The 9,954-nt window shown below is 49.3% G+C and overlaps 1 protein-coding gene across 1 annotated transcript; it reads right to left on the bottom strand.

Moving 5' to 3' along the window:
* Positions 1 to 1,328: 1,328 nt before the first annotated feature.
* LOC125523499 (early nodulin-93-like) lies at positions 1,329 to 2,179 on the bottom strand. The gene is made up of 3 exons (XM_048688530.2): positions 1,998 to 2,179; positions 1,827 to 1,888; positions 1,329 to 1,746 (listed from the first exon to the last, which is right to left on the bottom strand). Exons 1-3 carry the CDS (start codon positions 2,068 to 2,070, stop codon positions 1,513 to 1,515), a joined length of 369 nt encoding a protein of 122 aa, XP_048544487.1. The 5' UTR covers positions 2,071 to 2,179; the 3' UTR covers positions 1,329 to 1,512.
* Positions 2,180 to 9,954: the final 7,775 nt, after the last annotated feature.

Below are 9,954 nucleotides of genomic sequence, written 5' to 3'. Positions count from 1 at the left end.
GCAGGGATGGCTGCGGTCTGGGGCATGTGGTAGTCGCGCGGGTCGCGGGCGAGCCCCTGCTGGATCTGAAGAGGGCTGCCGTCGGACGGGCTCTTGCTCGATGCTGCGGCAGAGGAGATGGGTCAGGCGGGAGCCAGCTTCTCGGCGGCGCGTGGGCTGTAGACGGCTCTGTGCACCGGCGGCCGTCGGCTAGTTGGGCTCCATGGCGGTGCGAAGCAGATCGGGCCTCGGCGTCCTGTTCTGCGAGGAGGCCGTGACGACCGTCGGGTGCATGGGGCCGGCGACTCTATCTGGCGTGGACCGGCGGCAGCGATGAAGACCTGGGCCCCGGCGTCCAGTTTTGAAGGTGGTTGCGGCGGACGTTGGGCGCGTGGGGCCGGCGGCCGCCGGCCGTGTGTCTGTGGTGATGGTCTGGCTCGGGTTTGGTGGTTGGAGGTGCAGCGCCGGGTGAAGACTTTGCTGCCGGCCCTTGGGCTGGGGCAAGCGACTGCGACGCCTGCGGGCGCCGTTTCCTTTTTGAAGGCGTCGCTGAGGCGTTCCTGCTCGCTCCACTACGCAAGGATGCTCGAGGGAAACCCTTGATCCCCTAGAACCGGACGATGACGGCGACGTGCATCGCACCTCTTGGGGCATCGTTCGAGGAGCTCCTTACCGGCCAGAGGGACCAGTGATAGGTGGGGGAGGTTGTTTGTGCTGCTCGGTCGTGTCTGTCCGGCAATGGGGCGGTTTGGCTTCTGTGGCAACGATAACGCTGGTGAGCATTGTGGGAGGCGTGGCATTGGTCGTGGTAGTCGGCTCTTCTCCGACGTGTCCTTGAGACTACCTTAGCTGCTTGTTGATGTGAAGTCGAAGCTGCGGTGCGGGGCACCGGTGGTGTACAATGACGAGCGACAAGTGGTCCGTTCGGTGATCTTCCGTGACGCCAACATTTCTTTGCTTTTTGTAGTTCTCCGCCGGAGTCGGAGCTGCGTTGTCCTGTTGTGAGTGGATGGCGTTCCGTCTTGTAAGGGTAGTGTTGTTCGGCGGCCAATAGGATTGCCGTTTTTCTTTTCTCTTTGATCTTCGGATCCTTTTCATGTTGTTTTTCTGCTGCTTTCTGCTTAATCTAATTGAAGTCAGCAATTTGCTGGATTTAAAAAAAAAACTATGGAGACTGCGGCAGCGACGGTGGCGACGACCGCGGCCTTGGCTCCCGCCATGGCGGCCTCTGCAGTTTGGGATCGACGTAGGAATGTTAATCAAGATCAAGTTTCAGCAGTCACATAAGCTGCAATGGATGGGAATACACAGCTTATATTATATGATCCCATCTTCGTCGATATCTGAACTTCTGAAGTCTGTCGTACACAGCATATATGAAACCAGGATCGAGCCCTCTGTTTCATTCAGTACACGGATATACATACATTTCGGCGTCAGATATTCATGCGGCAGCGGTTTCTTGGGACACTGACAATGATGCATACATTTTTTCTAGAATACGCGCAACGGCACAAGCAGGATAATACTAGCTCAAGGCCTGAAGAATGCCGGCGGACGGGGACGAGCTGCGGCGGCACCACCATGGAAGGAGGTGTCCTTGAGGTGGTCGGGGGCGCTCTCGTACGAGTGCCTCCTCGCCAGCGAGAGGATGGCCTTGTCGGCGGCGATGAAGTAGGCCATCCCGGCGACGGTGCAGACGATGAGCGCCTGGCCGGTGGGGTTCAGGTTCGCCTTGGCCCACGGCAGCATCCGCACGCTCGCCAGCTGCATGAGAATAACAGTCACGAAAATCAGAGTCCAACGTGCATGAAAATCAGCAACTACCGTTGGACGGATGAGCTCACCGTTGGCACCGCAGACGCGACCGTGGCGACGGCCGCCGCCTTGGCTCCGGCGAGCGTCGCCTCTGGGGAAGATTTTAAAAAGAGAAATGCATTGCTAGTGTCAGACTATCAGCACACAACTTGGCTGAACTGAACTGAACTCTGAAGAAGTGGATCCTGATTCCTACGTACCTCTGGAGCAGCGTTTGGCGAGGGCGAGCTTGTTCTCAAGGTGGGCGCGGGTGACGGTGGCCGTCGTCGACATCTTCGCCGTGATCCTGTACAGAAACGGCTCAGCACAAAGAGTGCGATGATCGAGTGAGATGAGATGGGCTGGCTGGCTGGCTGTTGCTTGATGCTTCGAGGACGAGGAGCTAGCCATGTATTTATAGGGAGCAAAAAGGTGGCGGCCACGCACGGTTTTGGGTGCAAACCGTGGGTACTCTGCTGACTCGTTTGGACTTGGATTGGAGTGGTGAACTGAGTTGGTGGGAAAGGCAGGGGGTGCCACTGCAGGCTTTCTTTCCGGGAGCGGCAGGTTATCCAAAACTATGGTTGGAAATCCACAGACCACAGAATTTGATGTTGTTTGTTGGAGGTATCCTCCGGTCCTCCCTCGTCCTTTTTTGCGTGCCAAAGCTAGCTAGCAAGAAAAAGGAGATCTCGGTCGATCTAAAGTTAGGCACAACGGTGCTGATTTGATCACAAGCGCCGCCGGTTTCACTCGTTGTCGTCGGCGCGTCGGTCCGCGGGAAGATTAGATTTTGAGCGGCCCTCCCAGTTTGCGGGTGAAACCGGCGGCATCACTGTGTCCCCGCCGGACTAGCCCTTCTCCGTCTGATTCTATACACAAAGCGTAGGGCATTTCTCCATGGATTTGCTGGTCTGGGGCCCACTTGTCGGTTTGATGGTAAACTTTGTTTTTTACATAGTTCGATGCACAGCCTTTTTTTTGCGGGCTTGATGAACTTATTACTCGTTTGCCAGCCTAGTCTACGGCCACTTCGTGCAGCAAAATATATCCCAACTGTCCGGATATGTTCCGCATATTTTGGTTGGTCAAAAATATATTTTAATTATCAGATTTGCTATTTCACATCTAAATGTGAATTATTGTCTCACATCCAACTTTTAAGCCGTTCGATGAAAAGCATCACGATTCGTGTTCAGCTCCCGTAAAAAAAAATCTACCTAGGCAGCTCCCGCTCGTTCTTGTCCTTCGCTTCACGGTATGTCCCTCGGTGGTCAAAAATACCTACGCCAGGCGAACCAACCTCTGGTTAAGATGGTTAGGTGGACAGTGGTATCCTCAACCCACCAGGGTTCAAATCCTGGTGCTCGCATTTATCCTGGATTTATTTCAGGAATTCCGGCGATACGCTTTCAGTGGGAGGAGACGTTCCCGTCGACTTCGAGGCGCCTACGATGACTTCGTAAAATCTCAAGATGATATGCCGGCTCAGTCTCTCGAAGGTACTCATAGGGGTAGGGTATGCGTGTGTGCGTTCATAGGGATGAGTGTATGCGCGTTTATATGAGCACTTGCGTCTGTACTGTGTTAAAAAAAAACCTACGCCAGGCTCGTATGGGCTGTTTTTCTTCTCACGTCTTCTCATGGGCTGTTGTCTTTTCGTGTTTCTATATGTTGCAGCTTCGTTCCTTTTATTTTGTCTCTTTATTATTTCATCATTTGTTTCAAATTATGAACTATTTTAAATTCCTGATTTCTGTTCTTTTATTTATATTTTCTGTTTTCTCATTTATTTATTATTTACTTTATTTAGTTATTTTAAATTATTGAACTTTTTCACTACGTCATCTATTTGCTTTAAATGTCGTGCAAATTTTGATCATGGGTTGTTTTGTCGCATGTGTACTCTATCGCGATGAGCGTCTTTTGTTCGGGCGTTTGCAATGCGTGATCTGGGTGTTTTCGTTTCGGATTGCTTTTGCTAGGTCTCATCTTGAGGAGAGTTAACAATGTCTCGTATAACACATATGTTGTTAGCTATATGTGCTTCTGAGTCGTGGTGCTCGCTGTCATTGTGTCCTGTTATTTGTCTGTCTCCCGTGAAGCAGTGAGGCCCAATATGGCTTTTTTTAGTGGGGCATTTCTATTTTTTATGTATTGGGTAAATTTTTTGGGTTGCAACATTTTATGGAAGGCCACATGTCTTTTTATTCCTTATTTTTTGTTTATTTTGATTGGCTGTGTGTAGCCAGAGGATAGTGTAACTAGATTTTCTTTTCTTGCGGATTTGCTAAATATCATTTAGATGAGATGTAGTGATGTCTCACCTGTGTCAGCTCGTTATTTTTTCTCCCGCGCCCTATTTTCCCGTTTTATTTTGTGTCAGTTTGTTCTCGTGTTTCTTTTCACATGGGTCCATTTATGTCGTCGTTTGGGGACGTGGCCCTTTCTTCTTTTGTCCATTTTTTGTGTATTTTCTGTGGTCTGAAGAACAGCATGCAGACATCCTGACTAAACCTCTCCCAAAGTCTCTCTTTCAGGAAATGAAGAAGAACATTGGCATGCAGGATTTGAAGCCAGTGCACCAAGTTTAAGGGGGTAAAATGTTAGAAGTAATCTCGGTGTACTGGAAGTAGTCACGTAGATGTTTTTTCAGGTTTCTGAATATGCTGAATAATAGCCAGAAGTGCGCTCTGTTCGTGCTGCGGCTTAATAGCTTCAGGTATTAGTTTTATTCAGTTATCTTCTCTGTAATCGGTAGAGTGATGACCACGAACTGGCCGTGGGATGGCGCGGGTATAACGGATCGTGGGCTTCCAGTTTGTTACTAAGGAATAAAAGGATAGAAGCGAAAAGGACGCGAGGTTGAGGCGTCGCAAACTACTGTCTCCCGTTTTCTGTTTTCTTCTGTTCTCTGAACTTGTTCGTCAGGGACTCTGCTGGAGATTACAGAGAGGGATTTCCACCAATTTTCCACCTGATCGAGTTGTGTTTCAGGGTCTGGATCCAACAATCTTCGCCGTGATCTTCTTCGACAGATACAGCTCAGTAGAAAGAGTGCGATGGAGCGAGATGAGATGAGATGGGCTGGCTGGCTGGCTGTTGCTTGATGCTTCCGGGACGAGGAGCTAGCCATGTATTTATAGCGAGCAAAAAGGTGTCGGCCACGCACGGTTTTGAGATCCAAACGGTGGGTGCTCTGCTCTGCTCACTCGCTCGGACTTGGAGTGCCGAAATGTGTTGGTGGACGAGGCAGAGGAGGCCACGGGAATCCACACACCAAAAGGCAGGGCACGCAGGTTATCCAAAACTATGGTAGGGAGTCCATCGACCATTCGCCACAACACCACTTGCCAAAATAAGCACAATGTTAGTTCTCTTGGTTTTCTTTCTTAATCCTAGAGGGTTACGGTAAACTCTTCCCTCCAGACTTCATCAACGAGTCCGTGGATTCACCTCTCCTCGGCCTGTTGCTGGTGGTTGGTGGCGGGAAGGGGAATCCCAGTGCCTCTGCTCCGGTTAGTAGTGTAGTTCCGATTTTTTAGTCCTCACAAGTGGAGCGCTCGCACAGATGGCGGAGCTTCTTCTTCAAGTTTGTTTTTCGGGCACATGGTAGTGAAGTGATTTTTGGTTAAAATCGTATATTCATTGATCAAAACATGTCCTCAAAATTTAGACAATAACTATATACTAAGAGGCACCATGGCGGCGACATCAGATGCGTTTTCAACGAACCTCGGGTCCCAAGGGAGAGATGATGATCTCGGTGACTTCTTCGACAAGTTGGATCTCCATGAGGAGGAGTTTGATGACGTTGTAGTTGAAGAGGAAGCTCCAGAGCTGCTGGAGGAGATTCGTTGGGTTGCCCTAGCTAGGGTTCAGACCATGAAAAATTTCAGCCAATCGGCCTTCTACAAAGACATGCTGGCGGCGTGGAATTGTTCCCAGTTGGTTCGCTTCCGGCCAATTGGCCCTAGTCTGTTTGTGGTTCAAGTTTATTGTCTTGGTGATTGGGATCGCATCATGGGACAAGGACCGTGGCTGTTCCGCAACATGGCGGTTCTGTTAGTGCCATATGATGGGTTCACAAACGCTGAAGAGGTGCCAATAGATTACATGCCTATCTGGCTCCAGATCCATAAGCTACCAATGGGTATTGCAGACATGATCTGATTGTCAAGTTGCTCCGTTCTGCGGGTGAGGTCCTTGAAACCAGGCTTATTGGTAACTCCAGAGGGGATTACGTCCGGGTCAGAGTGAAACATGACATCAGGAAGCCGCTCACCAAATTTGTGAGCATTGTCAAGGGAGAAGCACGTAAGGTTTATGCAGTAAGATATGAAAAGCTGGCAAGATTCTGTAGCGCGTGTGGTATCATTGGCCATGGGCATAAGGAGTGTGGTAATGGTGTGTTTGCTGAGAAGGATCTCAAGTTTGGTGATTACCTCTATGCTGACCCCCCGGCACAAGCTCGCTCGGACTGGGAAGCAAGGAGGGGAGAGAAGAAGATGTACACTGAACCACCGGTTCCTAAGTCTGCTGTAGGCAAGGGAGAAGTCAGGATGGATGGAGAGCTGAAGGATACGGCATCTAGCCCTATAAAAACTTCCCTGTCTCGTGATATGGAATCGGATAGATCTTCTCGTAAGCGCCTCAACATGGATGGAGGTATAGAAACACTTGGGACAACTACACCCTCTGCTGCACACAGGGAAGTACTGTTGCTTACAGACAGGAAAGATGACGGTGAACCAGAATCGCCTACTAATAGTTCCGGTAGTAAACATGCAAAACGAGATGGTGAGACCTCAAACTCAGAGAAAATTTCGGCGGGCTCCCAGGAGGAGCGCCGCCAGTCCCAATGAGTCACCTCTTTTGGAACTGCCGGGGGGCGGGGAACCGCCGGACAGTTCGTGAAGTTGGGGCTCTTGTAAAAGCCCATTCCCCAAGCTTGGTCTTTCTTGCTGAAACGAGACAGACAAGTGTTAAAGTTGAAAGAATGAAGTGGAAATTAGGTCTCAAAGGATTCTGCGGGGTGGATTGTGAGGGCCGAGGCGGTGGACTAGCGCTGTTTTGGGATGAATCCCTCCGGGTGACAGTGCTGGATTCCTGTAAAAGATACATCGATGTGAATGTTGAGGATCAAGGTTCCGGGAAAACTTGGAGGTCCACCTTTGTCTATGGGGAACCACGTGTGGAACATCGGCAGCGCATGTGGGATCACCTAGTCAGATTGAAAGGGGTCTCAGACCTACCTTGGGTTGTTTGTGGTGATTTTAATGAAGCTCTTTGGCAACATGAACACTTCTCGAGAACCAGTAGAGGAGAGAGCCAGATGGAGGCGTTTAGAGACACTCTCTTTGTGTGCGAATTGATTGACTTAGGGTTCTCAGGAGCTCCATATACATATGATAACGACCAGCTTGGACAGGGCAACGTTCGAGTTCGGTTAGATCGAGCATGTGCGTCTGATGATTGGAGGGAGTTGTTTCCGTTCTCGAGGGTGCAGCACCTGGTTTCCCCTCGGTCGGACCATTGTCCCATTATACTTTGCCTAGATGATACTGAAGATCGCCGCCGGAAGGGGTTGCCTAAATATGAGATCATGTGGGAACGTGATAAAAAACTGCCAGAGATAATTTCAAAGGCATGGGATCGGTCTCGGCCTGTGGGCGACTTGGGGAACGTGGCTACATCCCTGAAGTCTGTTATGGCTGATCTTCGCAAGTGGAGTACAGAAAATTTTGGCCAAGTGGTGAAACAAATTGAGGATCTTCGGAAGGAACTGGAAAACTTACAGCTAAACAATTCGGACCGTCTCTTGATCAAACAAAAAATGGAAAAGTTGGATGAGCTACTTTACCGTGAGGAGATGATGTGGCTGCAAAGGAGTCGTATTGTTTGGTTGAAGGAGGGGGACCGCAATACAAACTACTTTCACCGGCAGGCAGTTTGGCGTGCTAGGAGGAATAACATGAGGCTAATGAAATGTGACGGCTCGTGGTGTAACTCCCCCTCGGAGATGGAGCGTATGGCCGCCTCGTACTTCAAGGAGGTATATAAGAAAGATCCTACTCTAACTCCGGATGTTGTTCTAGATGTTCTTGTGCCGAGGGTTACGAATGAGATGAATGACCGTCTCCTCGTGCCTTTTTCTGATGATGAAATATCTGATGCTTTGTTCCAAATCGGACCCTTAAAGGCGCCGGGTCCGGATGGGTTCCCGTCCCGGTTTTATCAAAGGAACTGGGGTTGCTTGAAAGAGGAAATCATAGCCGCGGTTCGACTGTTTTTGTCACAGGCCATATGCCAGAAGGGGTCAATGATACGTGTATTGTACTGATCCCCAAAGTTCAACACCCGGTGACGTTGAAGGATTTCCGTCCTATTTCTCTGTGCAATGTGATTTACAAGATAGTCTCAAAATGTATGGTGAATAGGCTCAGACCGTGCCTTGTGGATCTCATTTCAGAAAATCAAAGCGCGTTCATCCCGGGACGCTTAATCTCAGATAATTCGATGATTGCTTTTGAGTGTATCCACCATATCCAAACTTCTTCAGGAAATAATGATTTTTGTGCGTATAAGCTGGACCTGTCGAAGGCTTATGACCGTGTTGATTGGGACTACCTGGAGCGTGCTCTTTTGAAGTGGGGCTTCGCCCCACGGTGGGTTGATCTAGTAATGGAGTGTGTCAGATCGGTTAAGTATTCTGTCAAGTTTAATGGCCGGCTACTGGAGCAGTTCTCTCCTTCGTGTGGTTTACGTCAAGGTGACCCCATATCACCCTTCCTGTTCCTCTTTGTGGCTGACTCCTTGTCTTCCTTATTACATGAGGCAGTCCAACATAGAGGACTTGAGGCTATCAAAATTAGTAGGAGAGCCCCTGCTATATCACACTTATTGTTTGCAGACGATTCCCTTCTGTTCTTCCGTGCTACTACGGATTCGGCGATGATTGTCAAGGATGTTTTGAGTACTTATGCTTCAGCTACGGGTCAAATTATCAATCCCTCAAAGTGCTCCATCCTGTTTGCTGACAATTGTCCAAATCAAGTTGTGGTGGAAGTGAAACAAATTCTGAATGTTACTCAACAGGAGTTTGAACCAAAGTATTTGGGCCTCCCGGTTCCAGAGGGGCGCATGCATAAGGGACGTTTTGAATCTCTGCAGTCTAGATTGAGTAAGTGCTTGGTGAATTGGAGTGAACGATACTCGTCTTTTGCAAGTAAGGAGGTGCTTATAAAAGCGGTGGCCCAAGCCATCCCAGTTTATGTTATGAGTATATTCAAACTTCCCATGTCGGTTTGTGACGAGTTAACAAAGATGATGAGGCAATACTGGTGGGGGTGGAAAACGGAAAGAAAAAGATGGCATGGGTTGCTTGGGAGCGTTTGACTCTCCCTAAATCTCAAGGAGGTGTTGGTTTTAGGAATATGCGCGCTTACAATCAGGCTCTTCTGGCTAAACAAGCCTGGAGGCTTCTCACTAATCCAGAATCGTTATGTGCCCGACTACTCCGAGCCAAGTATTACCCTAATGGGAACTTGGTGGATACAGTTTTTCCGTCGAACTCCTCGGCGATGTGGAAGGGCATTGAGCATGGACTAGAATTGGTGAAGAAAGGAATACTCTGGCGAGTGGGCAATGGGGCTAGCATCAGAACGTGGAGGGACCCGTGGATCCCTAGGGGTCCCCCATTTACTCCTCTCTTGCCAAGAGGCAATTGCCGCCTCAATAGAGTCCAGGATTTTCTTGATGATCGCGGCAACTGGAAGTTAAACTTGCTACAACAGTTCTTCTGCCAGGCTGATGTAGATGCAATACTAATGATCCGCACTTCCCCGCGCCAACAGGAGGACTTTGTATCGTGGCCTTGGGACAGATCGGGGCAGTTTACTGTCAAGAGTTCCTACCACTTTGCAATGTCTTCAATAACAGATCATCTCAGTCCGGGTGCATCGAGCTCTAACCCTAATGGTGACCGACCGTTGTGGAAGCTTGTCTGGTCTACGGATGCCCCCCCCCCCAAGATGAGACACTTGTTGGAAATATGCCCTAGAGGCAATAATAAATTGGTTATTATTATATTTCCTTATTCATGATAATCGTTTATTATCCATGCTAGAATTGTATTGATAGGAAACGCAGATACATGTGTGGATACATAGACAACAC

The sequence above is a fragment of the Triticum urartu genome, chromosome 7A, assembly GCF_056163025.1.
Source record: "Triticum urartu cultivar PI428250 chromosome 7A, HENAU_Tu73, whole genome shotgun sequence".
NCBI lineage: Eukaryota > Viridiplantae > Streptophyta > Magnoliopsida > Poales > Poaceae > Triticum > Triticum urartu.
The sequence above is the reverse complement of the archived record's forward strand: the minus strand, read 5'-3'. Positions and strand labels throughout refer to the sequence as shown.